At 42.2% G+C, this 21,573-nt stretch overlaps 1 protein-coding gene across 3 annotated transcripts in view; it reads left to right on the top strand.

The window, feature by feature from the left end:
• Positions 1-7,543: 7,543 nt before the first annotated feature.
• Positions 7,544-21,573, top strand: part of GRIK1 (glutamate ionotropic receptor kainate type subunit 1) — a 163,585-nt gene continuing 149,555 nt past the window's right edge. For all 3 annotated transcript variants that reach the window (XM_032208041.1, XM_032208042.1, XM_032208043.1), the window contains exon 1: positions 7,544-7,685. In XM_032208041.1, coding sequence (XP_032063932.1) covers positions 7,544-7,685 — 142 coding nt within the window. The remainder of the gene's footprint in view (positions 7,686-21,573) is intronic.

Raw genomic sequence — 21,573 nt, forward strand, 5'->3', positions numbered from 1 at the left:
TGTGGTCTGAACTGGAGGAAACAAACAAACAAACAAAAAATTCTCCAAGACCACTCAAGACTCAGTGCTGCAGCAGTGCTGCCTGTCTGCAGACACTTGTCTTAAAATGGAAATCTGGTGTTGCTGAAAACCTAGCAATAGACAGTATTTATCAGTACTAACAAAGTTCTCGAGGGATATAGTATAGAGAGAGGCCCAGGTGGGTTCTCACATTTCACCACTGAGCTGTGCCATGGAATGTATAAATGGGGACTGCTAATGAAAGCTCCCTCTTCAACCCCCAAATAAAAAAAATCCTTCCCCTCCATCTGCCACATGCCAGCCTCTCTGTGACTATTTCAGGGTCTACTTGATCCTTGGATTGCAGCCATTAGAAAATGCTGTTTCCAAGATATATGAACTCTAAATATTTTTTGTCTGCTTCTTAATGTTTCCACTCCAGCCTCACTTGCCTGTCTTCTTTCTTCTTCTTTCCTTCCAGGACTTCCATTTCTCCCCTCCATCTTTCATTCTTAATAGGTTTCCTTCTACTTTTTCCCTTCCCTTGACACTTGTACCCTAATTCATTCTTCCAGTATTCCCACTAACTCTTATGCCCATAATAAAAATTAAACTTGATCAACATATAAAAAAGCTGCTTTTTCGTGTTTTCCTTGACCATGCTGTCTTCCTGTTGAAGTACAGTGCCTGCCTTCCTGTTCATCTGTCTACTTTTTCTAATATAAGCTCTTCATAGAGGGGAGAGGATCTCCCTGTGGATAGTGATTGAAGAGGGGAAGCAGCAGAAGCAATCCTGTATTCAACCAATTCCTCGCACACACAGGGAGAGGAGATGAAAGTCTGCTAATACATGATTGCGGAGTTCTGAGCAGTGCTGGCATGGCACAGAGCTGCACACTGCTTCATTTCCATCACTGCTTGCATGTGTGCTCTGTGACAGTGGAACCCCGTCTGGGCTGAAAGTGCTGCGCATTGCTGCCAAAGAAACTGTAAATATAAATAAAGAAGACCCAGTGACTTAGTTGATTAAACTATGTATCTGTATAACATATATACATATATTATCATATATAGATACCAAGCATGTATTATTACAGGTATTAAAATCTTCTAAGTAGGTTTTAAAATTATATCCTGATAAGTATGTGTATATAAAGCTATTTATCTACACACATAGTCAAAATCCTTTACATATATATATATTTAATCACACATACCATGCAATTTTTAATTATTTGGGGATATATAGAATAGATCCTACAAACGTCAAGTAAATGCCAAAATATTCACAGAATAAACACGACTTTTGTGATCTTTAGGGTGTAGAGCTTTAAAAGCAAAACCTGCACATCTGAATCTAATTTTGCCAGGTGCTGCATAAATGATGATATGAGTGATCACAATATAAATCATACATGTTTAAAAGGAAACTCTCCTTGTTATAGGCAAACTTACATTATTTCTTAAGCAGTGGAGAATCTTTTCCAAATTCCTTATTCGTGTCTGTGGATGAGTGGAAAAGAGCCTACAAATGCCAGAACTGCTCTTGGCATTCCTTGCTACTACTCCAGCTTCCCTGGGAATAGGAAGCATCTGAGTCTGGGATGGGACTGAGGTGTACAATGGAGACGGTGACTTGTGGAAAGCATCAAGACATTTCTGAGGGACCCCGGAAGTTTGCATTCTCTAGGATCTGCTGAAGCAGGGAGGTACCTCACACCCCAGTGCTGCCTCAGCTGGTAGTAGGCGGTGAAATGTCTGCTGGAGTCCCTGGGAGGACAAGGAGAAGCTGTTCTGTCCATTCCTGTGTTGCTGATTGTGTTAGAGCAGGAAAAATACATCTCTGGAGAATCCAGGGAACTCAATCTCCTGCTCTTGTCAATCCAAGAAGAAAAGGGCAGAAAATAGCAGGATCATAATATCGTTCCTTCCTCAGGTCCCAGTCGATTTAATCGGTGCTGGGGTACTACAATATTAAAGTGAAATACTCTCTTTTTGACATTTAAGCTACTCTTTTGAAATAAATGTGGAAAGAAAAACGTGAGTCAAGACATATTTTAATAATACTAGGTAGAGATTTGGAACAGTCATTAATTTACCCCATCAACTTACTCATAATTAATATTAACTCAATGGCAGAAAAGAGAAATATACACTGGGGAAACTGTAAATACAATACTTAATGCAGTTTAATAAAAAATAGTATTAACTCTTCTCCCCTTGGCACTATCTGCTGAAAGTTTTTTCTTTTCTTTTTTTTTTTTTTTCCTTCTGTGAAAAAGAAATATGAAAAGAACATTTTCAATAGCTTCTTAAGGTAGAAGTATTGCTCTTGGTCAAATATTGGAAGCTCACACATTGACTCCATTCATTTTAGTGTAAATTTCTATATTTCTGTTAATGTAATGAAGCAGAGTTTGATAAAAGTCTCTTATTCAATAGAAGATGTGCCACCATGTTCTAAATATATACAGCAGAAGCTTTCTTTTTCAAGATGTCTCTAGTATATCATTTATTGGAGAAAAAAAAATGTAATAAGTCTTTGGCTGAGAAAGATTTTCAGTGGGTTGCATTTGAGTTGCAGGTTATTTATGTCTTTTAGCTAAATAGTATGGTGGATAAAAGTATCTACTGCTCAGGGAAAAGCAGTTTTGCAGATTAATGTTGGGCCAGTTCAATGGAGTGGATCAATGTTAGTTTGTTAAGAGATTCTAGCGTTTTTTAGCGAAAAGAGTTTGGAAAGGGGAGAACTGCATTTATGGGTTTGGAAACATAAATAAAGAAAACACTTGAACTAAAAGGAGCTTTTAAAGTGTGATGCGTTAAGTTGCTGTAATCATGGTGCTATTTTCATTGGGGGGAATAATTTATATTAACTGTCCTATGTATTACCATGCTTCAGCACAAATACTCATGCCTTGATGTTTTTACATTTAAAAAGTAGTTTAACCTCCTCCCTTATGTGAAATTCAGTGGTGGTTTGGTAACATTGTTAAAAGGGGAGGAAGAAAAGATTGTAAAAAATCATCTGTGTTGACTTCACCTGAAGCAAAATTGAGGGCAGGCCAGGGGATCTGGAATGATTCCCCTCAAACAGCTCTCTCCTCTCCCCTGCCCACACCTGCACAGTGCTCCATCATTCATATCCACCAGCCCTGCTCTACAGATCAAATGCGTCTCATCATGCCGCCTTCCTCAGGTTCCCCAGAATAGCTGTTCTTTATGGGAAATGGCACCCTCAGAGGACATAAAGGTTATTTGTGTTGCCTCTGGCTGCAGGGATGCCCAGGGCGTGCTCTTTGTGTGTTCCCAGACAGTCAAGAGGTGGAAATGTTTCTCCTCTCCTCTCCTCTCCTCTCCTCTCCTCTCCTCTCCTCTCCTCTCCTCTCCTCTCCTCTCCTCTCCTCTCCTCTCCTCTCCTCTCCTCTCCTCTCCTCTCCTCTCCTCTCCTCTCCTCTCCTCTCCTCTCCTCTCCTCTCCTCTCCTCTCCTCTCCTCTCCTCTCCTCTCCTCTCCTCTCCTCTCCTCTCCTCTCCTCTCCTCTCCTCTCCTCTCCTCTCCTCTCCTCTCCTCTCCTCTCCTCTCCTCTCCTCTCCTCTCCTCTCCCCTCCTCTCCTCTCCCCTCCTCTCCTCTCCTCTGGCACATGGCACAGTTTCACTGTGATGACAGCAGCTCAGTGAGGCAAGGTCTCTGTGAAGGGGCAGCACTAATCCTGGCCTGACGGTCAGACATGAAAGAACACGCAAAGAGGCAGGGAACATCAGAATGACATCGGAGCAGCCAGGCCCAAGACTGTCACGGAAGGAGACTCAACAGATGACAGGGCTCCAAAGATTAAGACCTTGACAAATCATTTAGGTTTTCAGAACCTGTCTCCTTCGGAGTGATATTTATTTTGCAAATGATTTTGAAGGAAAATGTTTGATCAAGTGGAAAGAGAAAGGACAAGAAAGGAAGGTTCTTGTCTCTTCTTTTACCCTTCTGCTGCAGCCTTGTTCTAAGGCACACTCAGAGTGAAATATTTTGTGAAGATCACAGCTATTTGTTTGAAAAGCAGAATGCTGACTTGCTGTGGTTATTTTTTAGATGATGCCATCAATTTTTGTGTTATCAGGTGTTGCATGTAGCTTGTGAAAGACTTGGGGAAGTCTGATTTATTATGCCTCCATTTGGAGCTTTTACTACTGTGATATTCTACAATCTATTGTCAAGTCTTGTTCTGCATGATGGTAGAGGGGTATTGGGAGACAAATGAGGAAAACACAGCTTCCCCACAATGATTGCTAACTGCAGTCTGTGGTCTGCACTCAGAAAGAAAGTAGTTTAGACTGGGTAAGGTCTGCTTGAAGTCCTGAGGGAACAGGACTGTAACACAACACTGCCAGAATTCCTCAGGACTTGACTGAGAAACTGAGAAAATTTCCAGGTGAGCCTTTCCTACAAGTTTGCACACAGATATTGTGAGTACTGATATTTTGACTGATGTCCAAACTCAAAACTAGAATTCTAAAATGGATGCAAAATGCGAGGGAGATGGTTTACATTCTCAGATTCAGTCTTGAGGCCCTGACATTAGAAGTGGTTTTAGCTATCAGCCTTATTATTTGAACATTGCATAATAATCACACATTATATTAAATTGGAATTTGATGTTGTGAACAAGAATAAAGCCCCCAGATTCCTGTGTAAAGGACTCCATCTTACTATTTATAATATGCTATGCGATCAGCACAGACTCTGATTACACAAGGCACCTTTCACTTTCAAGGTGTTCCAACACATCTTACTAATAAATTCATCTAAATATTGGCAATGCAATGAATGAGTAAGCAAATGTGGTAGCTGAGTAACAGCTCACATGCTAATGCCCTGAGCTTTCAAACCTGCTTAACTGGGGGAAAAAATTTGGCCAGAGACCTAGGGTCCCCTTCCCTACTCTCTCTGAATAAAGTCCAAAAGGAGATTAATGATCCTGGGATATCAATATCTGGAGACCTGCAAAATGAACTCTATCGAGACTTCTAATTTTAAAATATCATCCAGAAATAAAACAACGTTCCCTGTAAAGCATGCCATGATTTTGTTGGATAGAATTTACTGGGTGGCTTACTACTTGGCAAGCAATGGAAGAGATGTATGGGCTAGAAATTAGAAACCTAAATGATATTTCTAGGGCAATTTCAGTTAGTTTAAATCTTTTTCTGTCCTTTTGCATTTCAAAATGGTGCCTTTCTCAATCTATTTTTTTTTTCTAGAGATATTTTGGGAAGAGAAAATATTTTAAATCTCAAAAAGGGAGGATCAAGACCCCACCCCTGCCCCTCAGCTTTCCTGTGAATAATTCTGAAAATACAACCTTCCATTTCACATCTGCTCAGGCCAACACAGAACTCAGGGGTCATATACACAAATAAAAAGAGAAAACTGGGCAGGAAAGGTATTTTACAATAACAACCAGACTATTTCTCATTTTAAAAATTGGCTGGTGTTTGCCAAATAAGAGCCAATTTTTTTTTATTTTTTTTTTTTCCATATTTGCTGGCATCTTTTTAAAGGCAAACACTCTTTTTTTCTATGAACTCGTGGAAAACAATCCAGGCAATTCTGAACTGCACCCTGAAGCAGAAACTAGTGCCTATTTCCAGTTCACTATGATCCCCTTCCTGCCTCAAGGGGTTAGCAGACTTTGAGCTGTTCGTGTGTCTCCCACTGGCAGCATGTGCCAACAAACCTCTGCCACCCTCTCACAGTCATTATAATGCTCTTATTCTTCCCATTCTGTTCAGTTTATGCTCTTAGGTACTTCAACAGCAGTCTAAAACCAGTGTTATTTTCAAAACCATATGGTTCTGCTCAACTTGTCTCACCGCAATGAATGCTGAGTTGTCTTTGACTTTTTGCAGGAACCTATTTACATTGAGGACAAGTGATTTGGAAAGTATCACTAGGTAGATGTTCCTTACAAAATACTTTATTTATTTGTTTTCTTTCAGAAAAGTACCATATCTTAGTAAACTGGAATTAATATGATTTCCCTCTGGAACTGGCACTTGCTTTTACATCCCTGTTATTAGCCCTGCCATTGTGGCTGAAAATCGAACTTGCCAGTCCAGTCGGTGCTACCTCTGCTGTCTGGTTTTGTAATGGGTGGATGTGTACCTGATGTACAGCTGTTGTCAGCCACTTCTCAGCCACTGAGATTTTCCCAGATTAGGTGATGTGCTCTTTCTCTCCTGAATAGCAATTTGAGAGGGGATGACAGATTATAAAATAGCGCTAAAAAGATACAGAGCCATTCAGTACAGCCCAGAGTGGCCTGATGGGTTCCCTGTCTGTTGCTTACATGAGAGCCTATGCTATATTTATTAGCTACGTGAGTGATTTAATATAATTGTCACTTTTAGCTGGTGTGATGGGTGCTAGACAGGAAAGAGTGCAGGCTGAGCCCCTCATCCTACATTAAGGCACATCCTGCATCCTGGAGACGCATGTAAAAAGAAATGCAAAGTGGTGCACTAGCCAGTATCCTGGCTGGGCATCTCGGTGGTGAGAAGTTCTGAACAAGCACCGAGTTACTCTGCAAACGGTAGAGGCAGGCTTTTCAGGAAACCTTTGAGGCTGACGGGGAGGTGGAACGCAGACGCTTGCATTTCCCTTGCAGTTCAGCGTGTGCTGCGACTCCTCTGAGGAGTTAATTTCTGGAACAATTGTTAGACAGACTGGAGAGGAATACAAAATAAACAAATTTAAATCATTTCAATTTTGGATCTCAGCTACGCAGTTTTAGTTCTGTTGCTAGGTGGGAGTCATTTTCCTATTATGATTTTTTTTTTCTGTTTTCATATCAGCTCAGGATCCATATGTTTATTTCGCAGTGAAGCATTTTGCCTTTAAAGCAGATCTCAAAAACAACTTGAGAACGTCGAGTCGCGGCGGAGAAGTGATCTGCCGGCTAAGTCAGGCATGGGGAGCGTTATGAGCCCTGTGCCCAGATGTTCAAAACCGACCTTGTCTTCGCAGGTGGGACTTTGCCAAGTCCCGACCCCGGGTGCGCAGCCCCGCAGCCCCTTTGCTGAGGCTCCTGCCACACAGGGGGAGATGCGCTGCGAGGATGTGTCCCTCTAACGGTTTTGTAAGCGGCCCCAATACATTGCGCTCCATCCCCTTATCCCACACCCGGACCCCAAATGGGAGCAGCGCGCACACAGGGTGCCTCCATCCGTGTGTCCGTGCGTCCGTGTGTCCGCGTCCCCGCGTGTCCTCTCCGGAGCCGCCCCGCCCCGCGGGAGGAGCCTCCCCCTCCCTTCCCCTCCCTTCCCAGCCCTTCCCCTCCCCTCCCGGCGGCGGCGGGGGGCGAGGGCAGCGGCGGGAGCGCGGGCGCGGAGCCTCCGCACCATGGGCGGGCGGCGAGGAGCGGCGGCGGCGCGCAGCCGGCCCCGCAGGGGCTAACCGGGGACAACCGGGGGTGGCCGGGGGTGGCAGGGGGTGGCCGCCCTCGCCCCGCACCCGCGGAGCCCAGCATGAACTGAGGCGGGCGCGGAGGATGGCGAGCGCCCTCGGCCCGCGGTGGCCCCGGCGCCCGGCAGCGGGTGGCGGCGGTGGCGGTGGCGGCGGGGGGCTCCTCTTCGTGCTGCTGTGCGCCTCGGCGGGGCTGCCCCGGAGCGGCCAGCAAGTGCTGCGGATCGGTGAGTGCCACCCGGGGGCTGCCAGCCCTTTCCCCTGCGCGTCTCCCCCCTCCCCAGGCTCTGCGCGGTGCCTCCCTGCATCTCCCGCGGGGTGCCCCCTGTCCGGCCCCGGGGGTGCCCCCACGGACCTCCCGCATCGGGGCTCGGCCGCTTCGGAAAGTTTTGAGGTGCGGAGGGGAGCGGGGGGACGGCCGGGAACGGGGCTGGGGCTGGGGACGAGGCGGGGCCGCTGCCCACCCGCTCGGGACGGCGGGGAGAGAGCCGGCGGTGCGCTTCGGCGGCCCCAAAACGCGCCCCGAGAAGGGATCGGGGGATCCCCGGCTCGGGTCGGCAGCTGGGACAGGCGAATCGCGACCTGGCGGCGTTTTCCCCAGCCCCCGTCCCGCTTTGGGGATGTGGGTTTGCCCTGCTTTGGTCCCGGCCCCTAACCCTGGAGGGGGGGGGGAGAGCTCCACAAGTGCTGTACATACGTGTGAGCCCCAGAAAACAGGGATTTATTTTTAAGTTGAAAACCCCGCACCATGGAAACAAGGCTTGGTTCACAGGAAGCCTCTCTCCCGACAGTGGGTTTCTTGTGTCAGTCAAGTGAGACGGTGAATGCAAAGTATCGCCGGAGTTAGGGGTTAGGGAAAACTGCGGAAAAGCCGTGGGCAGAAGCTGTCGCGCTTCTGTTGCCCTGCCTGCCCCTCTCCGGCTTGGCGAGTACCGAGCACGGAGCTAGTAAAGAGAAGAGAAGCCACCCTGGAAGATGCACCGGTGAAGGCAGAGTCCTGCGTGAAGCAGGAGATGGATGCTTGTTAACCTGCAAGTGTTAACCCCGCTCGGCTTTTCTCACGAGTGCTCCTTTAGAAATCAAGTGGGAGACGACTCCTAGGCTTAGAGAGCAAGGGAGCTGATCACGGAAGCATTTAGAAAAATTAAGGGGCACAGTCCCTCAAAGTGCTGAGCAAAGGCAAGGGGAGAGGAAAAAAAAAAAAAAAAAACCTAAAGGCACTCTGCAACTTGCAGCTGAAAAGCTGTACATACTCAGCTGCTCACGTTCAGCGTGCTCTCGCTTCTTTTTTCTTTCTCATGGGGTGCAGCTGAAGTTTGCTGCAGTCTCCACTCACCACTGCCCGTGGAGCTGTGCCCCATTTAATGTTGAGGGGAATGGCTGTGTACATGCACACAGCACATGAAATGCCAAGCTTTGTGCTTTCACTGAGCAGGAGATTCAGGGCCAGTGAAACTTGTGGGAGAAAGTAAAACCTGCTCAGATAACTTGGATGCATGCTGTAGCAGGATGCCTTGGCAATACACTTGGCATGATTGCTGCTGCTAGACTGCCTTAACTCACTTGGCTTTACCAGGAGTAGCCTCTGAAGTAAGTGGAGCATTGTAGAGTTTAAAGGGAAACATGTTTGCCTGAATGTAGCCTAAATGCTTCACTCCATGCAGGGTGAAGCCTTGGCTTCTCAGCTGGCATTGGCATTGCACAGACCCAGGCAGACATTTAGGGTGTGCACACCTCCCTCTGTCAACCTCCCCATTGCATAACTTGCATTACCGATTATGTTCGGTCTAGCGAGGTGCCCAGCCAGTTGCCCACACTGCTTTTCCTGAAAATTGCTCTGCATGGTTTGCAGGCTGCGAGATGTGTGTGTCACTCCAGTGCAGATTCACTCCGACAGGGCGTGCGGCGGTGGTACCCTGATACTGATTATGGTCTGCTACTTCTGCTACACTATAAACAATAACAAGAGTGGCAAGCTGCTCAGCTTTCATTCACAGCAACAAATACACATCCAAAGAGATGCTGCTGGAGAATGAATCCTCCTTGTGTTACGTGGTTGTGAATGCATAAAATATGAAATGTACTCTTATTACTATAGTTACCCTGCCTATAAAGTAATGGTGTCATAAAATATTAATCCTTCACAGCAGTTAACAGGGGCAAGTTTCTCCGTGGAGTGTGTCACTCTTCGAGGTGACAAACAGAAGTACTGGAAATAACTCCCTCAGCGCTCTTGGTGATAACATAATAAAATCATTCCAAAGCATTTCTGAGTGAAGAAAATGCTATTAAGCCATCAGATTTTCTTCGTCGTGTTTTAGTTAATTAAGGAAAGGAAAGCACTGCTTTACAATGGTGCTGCAGTTTGCTGCCTGAATTAATACACCGGTAGTTTAATTGCATTTTCCACTGTTAGGGAGCTTTTGGATTTTTGTGATTTTGTTGGCTTATAATACAAATGAATGGATTCTTTTGCTGGTATTTAATTAGTTGAGAAGGGACATGCAAGTGATAGAAATTCTGTCTATTTCTCAGCATCTAGGTGATGATTACTTTTCTAGTCCTCTAAACAAGAAATGAGGGGTGGCAATACGAACAGTAAAACTGATTCACTAGGACAAAACAGAGGAATTTGAGATAAGATAGAGTTTTCAGTTTCTGGTAATACAGTACTTGAATTTTAGTGCCTTACTGAATATTTCTTTCACGTTTATGCTAAAAAGCTTTTTCCTTGATATATGAACTAATTGAGCTGTCCAAGGAAATACCATCTTTATCTACCCATAATCCACTAGACTACATTATATAAAGGTATATTTAAAGTTCATGACCCTAATATTTTTCATTTAATACCAAGGAAATTCTAGTTTTTACATTGAGTCAGCCTAACCTTCTGGCCTATCCTACTTGTACCACTTGCTTAAAATGAACGAACTCAAATAAAAGAAGGGAGAATACAAATTAAGACAAGCAGGCACCGAATTGCAGAAACAGCCTTAAAAGCACTGAAATCTCAACAGCAACAAAATCTGGTACTAATGCTGGATGCAGAACTGTCTTATTTCTTAGCGTATTATCCTTTGGGCCATTACAACTTAACCTTCTAACTAGGCTATAAGAATAAATTTCAGTGCTATCGCATGGTAATTTATAAATAGTAGTCATTTAAGTTGTGCTCTGGATTAGACATCAAGAATAGTTGAGGAACTATACAAGTTATTAATATATTGCTGAAGTTAATTAAAAAGAGAATGTGCCACTTTTTAACAGATACATGTAGGAAGTTACGCTTGGATAGATCTTAGAATTAATTTCTAAAACGAACAATTCCTGAAAATGAGCAAATGAGTAATTTTTAGGTTTCATAGAAACAGCATTAGCTGGTATTAACTGAAGAGTTTCTATTTCATCAGAAGTAATTTACCATAGTATTTTGTGTGTTTCTGTAGTTAAATGGAATATTTGAATACAGGTTCAAGATCTGCACTGATTTATTCTTTACTTCAGCAAAATTCCCAGTGGCTTAGCAAGTTGTGTTTTCAAAGATGCAAGTCTAGCCCCACAATATGATTTAAAACAGAAACAGAAATCAACCTAACCTGTGAAATAGAGTTTTTCTAATAAGTTGAAATTTTCAATATGGATTTGAAAATATCTGTTTATATTTCCCCAAGCAGGGCTAGAGCTGGGAGGTTTTTCCTGTGTGAGTTTAGCATTCCAACACTGTCAGAATGATAAAGACAAAAACCTAATTAATTTCACTGCAAATTTGCTACATTTTGTCAACCCTTTTCAAGATTTTATTTCTGCAGGGTTGTGAAGGGAATGATATTAATACATATTTGAGCTTCCTCAGTGTGACATGGCAAAAACTATATTTAGAAAGTTCTGTCATATTTTAACATCATTAAAAATGCTAATTAGAAAACAAAAACAACAACAAAAAACCTTACCGGGTGTGTAGAAGTTATTCTGTTCCATAAGGTTGTAGGAAGTGTGACTGCATTTTATATCATAAGATGGCATTAACCTCAGCTTGTTCACTAGATCCCAAATACTCAGAGGTTCATCATTTTACTACACTATAATTTGCTTGAATTTCCTCATTCTGCACTTAACAGAAGACTACCGTGCTACAAGTACTTCTAAAGGATTGCTACCAAAATGTCCAAACATCAGTCTCCCTTCTTGCTGGCTTTGATAGTACTCCATGAAGTGTGAGACAGTGCAACACCTTGCTCACGTGCTTTAAATGGTTAATCAAGTCAAAAATAGCCTAAAAGAGGTGGATGAAAAATGTATTGCCAGCACTCCAATGGCACTCCAGTGAAGCTGTACTTGGACACAGAAAGGTCAATGGAGCTCAGTGGCCTTGATGCATACGGTGATCTCAGGGAAAACACTTGACTGCATTATGATTTGCATGGTTGCAACCTAAATTATTAAAATCAAAATCCCATTGGCAATTTCTTTGTCTTCTGCCATTTAGGCTTGATGATGCAGAGGGGTGAATTACTTTGGGTTCTGTACCATTGTATTTCCAGGCTTTTGTATCATGAAACATGTTGGGCATACTGGGTTGCTCCACTGGGGAATATTAAAAAGTCATGAAGCCAGTGTTCAGCTGATGTAAATTGGCATCTTTTTATTGAACTCAGGGGAGCTATGCTGGTTTAAATTGCCTGGAGAGCTGTTTAGACATACTTAGTATATTAGAGGGATGAAACTTTCATAATTCCCCAACTGCCCTGTCTACTTACCACCCTTCCTAATGATGGGTAGAATCAGACTAAATCAGGTCTACATGTCTTGTTGCCCTTGTTTTTTGACAATCCATTCTCCAGAGAATTATTGTATGGAGCTGGGCAATGATGATCACTGAGTGTGTGCAACTCACTGGTGTTCGAGTGAGAAATGTGGTTACATCACCAGCTCTTGGTACCTCAACAGCAGCACTTGCTGGATGCCTGTGGCACTGCTAGAAAATTGTTATTGCTGGGATGGTGTGAAGTGCTACTCAGTATGTGAAGAAGACTGTAGAAAAGAGGTTCATTTTCCAGAAAACTGGCAGTATGTGTCTCTGTTGTCAGAGTATACCTAAGTCCTAAATATCTGCTTTAGCATGAAATAGATGAGCTGTAAAAGCATAAATTATAGTCTTCAAATAGCATAGAATACTGCGGCTTGATGATTATGCAGCAGGCAGCCAACCACTCACAGCTGTATTAACAAAAACTCCGAACATGAGTTGCTTCTGTCCTGGAACACTTGTCAGTAGAGGATGAAGGAGAAAAGCAAACAAAAGGTCCTGAGACCAGAGCTCAGAGGCTTCAGATAGTACCAAGGGAGATGAAAAACAATAAAAAAAAAATGCCACAAAGGTGTATTACTGCTGCATTTTACATCTCGGAAGATAGGTGATTAGCTATGGCACATTTGATAGAGCTATCTTTGTCAAAAATCAAGTGGGTTACAGGAAAACGAAATGGAAAACAGCCAGGTCATTGATATCTGTGCTGTAATAATTTGTTATATTCTCTTAACTTATGCAAGGTGTATCCTAATGGACAAAGCATGTCTGTAGTGCTGCAGTGAGCTCCATGTGGGCGGATAAATAGGACATCCTGCTGTGGTTCACCAAGGCTTCAAATGCATTTATATAGCACATGTGCATCAGTTCAGACAGTTAGGACTTCAGTAAAATAAAGGATGAAATCTTCACAGCAATGAAATTGATGAAATTTTGCCAAAGGATAAGTATTTTTCATCAAATATTTTGTTTATGCAAAGAGATTGACACTTAGCCTAGTAATTCTTCACATTCATGCACAGTGCAGTGACCACTGGAGGAAGAACAATCCTTGTAAATAAAATAAATTTTCTTTGATTTTTCTTTCTTGCCTAAGAGCTTATTTTTCTTCAGGTGTAATCGATTTTTTGATTACACCTGCATCCTTCCCAAAACCTAATTTTACATATTCAGAGGACATTTGCCTTAGCATCAGTTCTTGCTGTAGCTATAAGCTCCTCCATATGGCCCTGTCTTCACTTAACATTTTCTAGTCAGACCACAAGTACAATCTCAATACTGTTTTTTCATTATAGTCTGTTTTATATATCCTGGTCAGTAATAAAGCTTAAATCCTGTCTGTCCATCTTTTCCCCCCTCCCGACAATATTTTAAACAACTGCCTCTAATCTTCTTTTCTCAGAAAGGCTTGATTTGACCAACTAGACTATAGATTGTGCTGCAATAAAAAAAATAAAAAATAAATCCTGTCCAAGAACTGATTAGTTTTACTCTACAGCTTTGGATCTGTAACCTGCAAGCCCAGTTTGTCCTAGTTTTTGTTGACTTTAGGTTTTAGTTTGCAATAATGAGTTTATGATTTCAGGAAAGCTTTACAGTGGGAATGTTATTACCCTTACCTCTCTCTTTTTTTCTCTTTCTGCTGAAGGTGATTCAGTATTACCTAGAAAATAATTAGCTTTCAAGTGATATATTTGTTCTCACTGAGAAAAATCACAATTCAAAATTAAAACTGTTTCATTATTCCAAATAGGCGCCCTTTCATTTCAACCACAAGAGTAAGTATCTGATTGGGCTGGTAAAATATCTTCTTTTTGTTTTTCTCTGGCAGTGCAGAAGGTTCCCTGTATTATTTTTACAGCATCCCCTGTACCTGCACACTAAATTAGGGTGGCACAAAACTGGGAAACATGAATGAGTAATACAGCATGGCAGTATGGTCAAAGAGCTAGAAATGGTCTAAAAGGCTCAGTTTTGAGCTTCTTTTTTTTGGTCCATCATCCTCTTTGCAATCACACCTTCTAGTTGTTTGTGTCTGAGCTTTCAGATTGTAACACCAAAAATTTAAAAGATGAGTGTTATAAATTCTGGTAGCACTGAAACTGCTCCCACATGCTGCCATTGGATCTGCCCATGCAAACTTTGTCTATTTCAAGGAAAATTATGTTTCCAACACATTGATTCTGGCTAGGGTTCAAGACCTGCTATCCTTCCATATTGCTAACTGGCATGGAGGCCCTGGTGAAATGCTGAGTAGGTGGAAGTGACAGTCAGAGCAGTATTTCAGGAAGTAAGGAGCAGAACTTGTTTAGAGTGAGCAAGTGTGAAAAACTCATTGTTCTACATAAATATGAAGGGGCAGCAAAACTTCCCCTATCCGTTACACCCAAGCAGTACTTTTGCTAGAAGTATGATCAGAGATGTGAGGATTTGCTTTTTCTGTCAGATGAAGGGACAGAGCCCTCCCTGAATTCAGTGGTACACCACCAAGACCTTAAAATCACCGTGATTTTGCATCACAGTGATTTTAGTATACAGAGAATGTTTTTTAAAAGCACACTTTTTAAAAGATCAGACATGCTAAAATATAAAAACATTCACTGCCCTGTAAGTAATACAGTCTTTTCAGTTCTAAATGGTTTGGACAGAATAAGCAGGAGAGACACTAGTGTATGCTGTGGATCAAAGGATTTGGGAAAAAAAAAAATTAATAGAACAACGTTAGGTAGCTGTAAGAAAAGAAGAAACAATATTTGAAGATACGAGTTTATTTTCCACATCCCCTGGGATATGTGATGGAGCAAAGTCCTGCCGGAATGTTTATACTGCCCTTGCTGCCACTCATTTCTACTAAAGATCACCTCCCCTTCACCTCCCAGGGAGAGATGTGTCATTAATGTCCTCAGCATGCAGGCCAGATTCCCAGATGATTAATTAGGCTTGCCTAATCTGCCACTGCTGTTTCTGCAGTTAATGGCAGTCTGTATGTCAGCCTAACATATTGTAAGTATTACTTTAGCTGTGTATTTCTTTAATGTCCAGTATCTTCTCCTGTCTGAAAGCTTTGGCCTTCATGGTCCATGAAAGTACATGCGGAAGCCAGTAGGTTTCTAACTCTCTGCTCTCCAACAGTGAATAGCAAGAGCAACCCATGTATCTGGTCTCACAGCTATGCCTCTAAATAAAAAGGCTAAGAAAGGCTACTTCTCTTTACAGACTTTGCCGTACTTATATCTTTAGAACATTATAGCTACAGGATACACTACTGCAGGATATTGTAGTGTAATAGAACAATTAAATGATGAACAACTTATATGAATTGTGCTATTCTTAGGGAAAGGGGGTTTATATAAATTGGGTTTAGCATGATTCTGCAAGACGGTACTGAGAAGAAAAGCTGCATGTACCTTATGTTTTGGGCTCATATAATTTGGAGGCAAATCCCTGGAAATTGATGTTTATGGGGTCTACCATGCAATGAAAGGTGGAATTGAGCTCATTTTGTTACTGCCATAATTCATGTAGTATTAACTGTATTGTATTTCAACAAGTATTGTCATGAATAATAATAACCTTGCGATCTTCCAGGCAGTAGAGCTCAGAGTACCTCACAGAGCTTCTATAGGTAGTTTGATTTTATGGTTGGGGAAGCCAAGTCCAGACAACTGAAGTGTTTTGCTGGCAAACTTGTGGCAAAGCTGGGAGTGAATCGACATCTCTTGAGTGCCACCACGTTAGACCTCTGTCCACTGCATTACAACTTTGACATTTTCTTAAAGTTTGTATATTAGGTGAATATACGCATAGATCCATGGAAATTAGTAGTACAAAGTGCTAAGAGTTGCTATGGAAGCCTAAGTGTATTTAACTAAAAAGATTATAGGTAGCAATGAGAAGTCGTGTCTGATGTCCTGTCCTGTTAGCATACACTTGGAGCTTAGCCATGGATATGAAGTATAAAGTAAACAGCACAGACCACCCTGACATTGGTGGATTCTCTGAAGAAGCAGAGCATGTGTTGACCTGTCCCAGTTTAGGTAGAGACTAAATATTAGGTGCTGTATTTGACCTTAGCCAGAAGCCCCTCAGAGGCCACCAGTGTCCATATCCCTTTTAAGTGCCTTTTCACTGGTTACATTTCTTAGCATCTTTTCAGCATGGTTTGTCATATCCTTGCCAGCCTCTGTCTTTGCATCTGCTCAGCAGAGTGGTGTTCTTCTGAAAATAAGGCATAAGTCTTAGCAAAGGATGGACACTTTTAGGATACAGTACAATTTCCATTTTTCACCCCTGTATATGACATTTGAGCTGTATACAGTGATATAGACCCAAACCTTTCTCAGTGCTTACAGTTTGCTTTTATTGTCTTGATCTCATCCCTGACAAGGATATGAAGAACTGAAAATTAGATGCATTAAGATGTTAACATTGGGAAGAAAAAAAAAAAAAGTGCAGCTTTTGCTTTCTCAGAAATAACCTTTTCTCTCCTTACCTTCAAGAAAAATACAAGAGAAGCCAAAGCCATTTTAATCCTCCTTCCTGCCACACAAACTGCTTTCTCCTAAATGTCTTGGGGGCGCTGTGCCAAACTAGTCATTTTTATAAAGGTTATGAATAGGAAGCTCAGACTTGATGGAATGTGAAAAGCAGTTTATGTGAAATAGTTACTTCATTTTTGAGGAACCGCAAATTAATCTGTATTTCTCTGGAATGGTCCCAAGAGATTAGTCTCAAGACATCTGAGGCCATATCAAGCTTAGAGACTCCTATCAGTAGTCAGAGGAGAGGAGGCCAGGTTGCTGCAGCAACAGCATGACATATGTAAAACTCTATTTGATTATGTTGGTATCACAGAAAAAGCTGTTTAAAAGTTAGGTCAGGTTTTTAGCTGTACTATACTTTTCCAAAGACTGTCAGTCACTGTCAGATTGGCCAATGAATCAAAATGCATGATGAATAACTTCAGCAATCTCATGTGTAAAGCACGTTTGCTGTCCACATAAAATAATTTAGTAATAAGATATTGGAGAGCTATTAAAGAAGCTAGTAAGAAGCCACATAAGAATTCTTCACTGCAATTTGGAGACAAATACAATTATAATTTCTGTTTAAAATATTCTCATGTTTTGTTTTTGAATGCTTTTATTCATCTTAGGCTTCAGAGAAAGCATAGGAAATTAGTTAAATTGAACAGATGATCTTTGATAGTCTGTTAGAATGGGAGAAGAATGAGTAAATATACAAGCTTCAGGAAGGACATAGACTCACTGCCATTCCCTGATGATTGTTCAAAAGTATTTTGCATGATAAGCAGTGCTTTTGCTAAACAAAATTGTTTAGCTAATAGAATTTTATGCCCCCAATTCATTCATCCATGTTTAAAAATATTAAATGTAAAAGACTTTAGTAAAAGAATGTAGTAAATGAGGCAGAAATCCTGTAGAATAATGTATATAGTTAGGTAACAAAAGATGGGTTTTGAAGTTGTTTGACATTTCTCATCTTCTTGGTTTTCACCTTATACTTTTATATGTTTATATAAAAAAACCTTATGGTATCATTTTCTATGAGTGTAAAAAACAAGCAGAAAACCCAGAAACCTTCCCTTGATGCCCAGTGGGCACGGCAAATATGACTGGTGGTGCAGGAGCTCTGTGATGCCGTGTAGAGACACTTGCCACCCATTGCCAGTAGAGGTGGCTGTTCTACAGACCCAGCCCTAGAGAAAAACAAGTCAGGCTACTGCTTGTGTTTTTCCAAAGGTGTCTGGTGATGAGAAGCCCAGGGGCAGCACAGGCTTCTGGCTCATAGGTCTCCAGGCACCACAAGAGAAAAGGAACAGGTTAATTCCTGCAGATGCGGGCAAAACGTTCACAGTGCAGACAGGTAAGGTCTGTCCATTGGTAAAACACCATCACTGTGTCTGCATTCATAGCCCTAGCCCATCAAATCTTAAGTCCCTGTATGAAGATATTCTCAGTAAAATGATTATCAGAATATTTGTAAATCATGAGAAAAATGAAAACAAAACAAAACAAAAAATTGGTACTCTCAAGAACAGCTAAAACCTCCTGTGTTCAGACTGATGCAGGATCGGGGAAATGTCACTTCAAATGGCTAATATTTGACAGTGTTATAAACAGCTAGAGACACAGTTGTATAGTGGACAATGTCAGGAGTCCTTTCTTATTGACAAATGCTACAAGGTCTTATTGACAATGCTTACAAAAGGTGAGACAGAGCTCCCCTCTGGGAAAGCTCTTTTGCCTTTGCTGGATGAGAAGCACTTACAGTACCTAAATGATCAGCCAGCATTAGCCTGGCCAGCCATGTAGGTCTGGTCTAGATGATCAAAGCTTTGGGTCTGCTGTTTGGTTAAGGACCTTGGAAATTTGAGGTGTGGTGACAGGATGGTGGTAGCAGCAGCACTGACAGCTGTGGGAGTGCAGTCTGATTTCTCTAAAACAGACCTGCTTGGACAAGTCAACATGGGCAATTCTTAGCCTGACATTTTACACAGTGAAATACTGCGATTGTTACAGCAATATGCCTTTCCTTCATGAGAGCTTTGTGTTCTCAAGTAAGACCACTAAAGAGGGGCATATTTTTCTGCCTTGAACAATTTTCCAGTTGTTTGCCTGCTAATGGCCAAGTAGTGCAGAAAGGAGAACTACAAGGTTTCCTCCTTCTCCATTTGGAAACAGTTCAAGAGAAGTCCCTCTAAGGACACATAGGATCCTTGTCTGTAACACATCCCTAAGCTCGGTGGCAGAGATCTGGGCAGAGAGGGAGCTAGCTGCAAAGAAAAGCTTAGTATTCAGGTATATGAGCCAGCATGTAGGGGGACTTTGAAGAGAAACCATTTGGTCTGGGCCTGCGCCGAACTTTACTTGGGATGATTTGCTCTTCTGTGATCTACGCTAAGCTGTCGCAGTGGTGGTGTGAAGATGACTTCGGCACTCAATTAGAGCTTGCTGCCATGCACAAAGCCCCACAGAGCAGAACAGAAACAAACGCAAAGTTCACCATGCACATGACTAAAGGAAGCCTGTGGTTGTAAGGAAGCCAAATGTCAATGCAGTTCAGTGCAAGTGGATCGCTTGTCTGTGCAGGAGCCTTTAAACTTCCAAGCCTTGATCCTTTTGTTTCTGTTTCCCCTCTGTCTGACAACTTTACCCTGGCCACATGCTCCAGGTTATGGTTCAATCCAGCCACCAAGGCCACTTTCAGAATTTTGATGTAAAATGATGTCTTTTTTTTCTCTCTATCTCTGATCCAACAACTTGTACACAAAAAGCTTTTTATTCTTCCAAAGCTGCTTGCTTTTAACTATGCCAAACCACCCCAAAAACTTATCAGTGGGCAGTGGGACACTGTAGCTGAAGTCTAATATGAGTTGATGCTTTTTTGACTGTAACTATCTTGACAATTTTCATTTCACGTCCAAATTGTTTACTTATCTGCTAGAAACATATGTTAAGAGAAGTTAAAGCTCTGTTGCCCAAGGTGCATTTTAATACAGGAGAAGAACTGCTTCAGATATTTCACATTACATCTTCTAGCTTTATCTGCTGCTGTAAATTATAAAGCTGCTCCATTGAACTGAATGAAGATTAAATTTTTGAACACTGTTTTCTGAAGAATGCAGATTTTTCTTTTTGAAATGAAGAATCTGTCTTGCATCAGTGTGGCTCACTGCACACTTTACTGCCCAAGCCTTTCTATTTTTCTGCTAGGGTGCCAGGCTGTTCCCTGGGGACCAAGTCCTGTTGGTGATCTGTGTACTGACATTAGAAAGCATCTGCAGATGGAGTGAGTGTGGGATGTGCCCTGAACAGCAATTGGTCTGGGAAACTGTAATCCTTATGCTGTCATCTTGACACCAGATCGGTCATGAAGGAAAATCAGCTAGAGATATTTATCCTCTCATCTAGACCTTCTGTAGTTGTACAATGTATGATATACAGATGTGTGTTTTTTTTTTTTTTTTTTTTTTTTAAAACAGTTGCCTGCAGCTTCCAAGTGAAATACTTTTGCACTGCCATTTTACTTAGACACATGCCTCTATCAGGCTGAATTCTTGGCTTCAATCCCTCTTCTTTCTCTTAGCTCTTCCGATGTGGGGAGTTCTCATGTGTTTCCTTCCTTCTGTGCCTAATACAGGCCCCTGGGAGGAAGGTGAGTGGGTGCCTTCTTTAAAGCAACATGAAACATAAAACAACTCAATCCAACAGGATCAAGTGTTGAAAACAGTTCTGTTGCCTCTGTATACAAGGGTGAATTTAGTTTCTTCCTATGAACTGTGTTGCATACATGCACATATGCACACAAAAGCCAGACATTGCAGCTTCCCCAAATGCTGTTTGCTCAAAATTGCTACATGATTATTAGACACTACATGGGGCCAGAGGACATTAACCAATGTGGGAAGAGTGCCAGCATCGTGGTTCCCCATGGCCTCTCTTGTATGTTGCCCTTGTCACCTTCATGGAGGGGAGACACGTTAGTTTGGTACCTCTCTTCTTCCCCCTGTGGCAGCTGCACTCCCCTTCTTTCAGGAGCAGCACATCAATGTCTTCCTTAGGCTGAAAAGAAAAGAGTGGTCACAAGCACGCCTGGGACTACTGCTGGCAGAGTCATCCAAGTGAGTGTGTCAAGGCCCCATCCACCATGTCATACCCTTCACCAACACAGACAGCCGGGGTGGCAGTATAGGTCTCACTTAGCCTTTCTATGAGAGCTGCAATTTAGCACAGAGTCAGAGGAAATAAAGGAAAGTGTTTTCTACTAATTAGATGTCTATAAGCTTTATGCCCTCTGGTTCTTTGCGTTAGATGGGGGTGTTTCTCTGTGCAGATTACTTCTGTGTTAATCAGGGTGTTTCACAGACTACTTTATGTAAGCAAAAGTCAGCCCAGGTTTCCATAGCATATTGAAATACTTCGCACAGCAAGATAATGAGAAAGGGTGATGAGGGAAAAGATAATTCTTCTTTATAAATCCGGAATAATTAATATGACAACTACTGTCTTATGGTCACTTATGTACTAATTTATTTCTACAAGTCCATAAGCACCCATAAGGGTGGTGAGATCGTACCTTTTCTTCCTTTTCACAAAGTTAATTCCAGGAAGCCATTATATGAATCTTCATCCTGAGTATTTCTGTGAGTGTTAAATTGTTATTATGTGTGGTCAGTACAGCAGCCAAGATGGCAGTGCCTCAGGGCCAGCCTGGGGAAGGGAGGGCAAACACTGCATGGTAGGGGGTGGTGAGGGGAACATTTGTGAGGAATGGCCCTGTGG

This window comes from Aythya fuligula, chromosome 1 (genome assembly GCF_009819795.1).
Source record: "Aythya fuligula isolate bAytFul2 chromosome 1, bAytFul2.pri, whole genome shotgun sequence".
Classification (NCBI taxonomy): Eukaryota; Metazoa; Chordata; class Aves; order Anseriformes; family Anatidae; genus Aythya; species Aythya fuligula.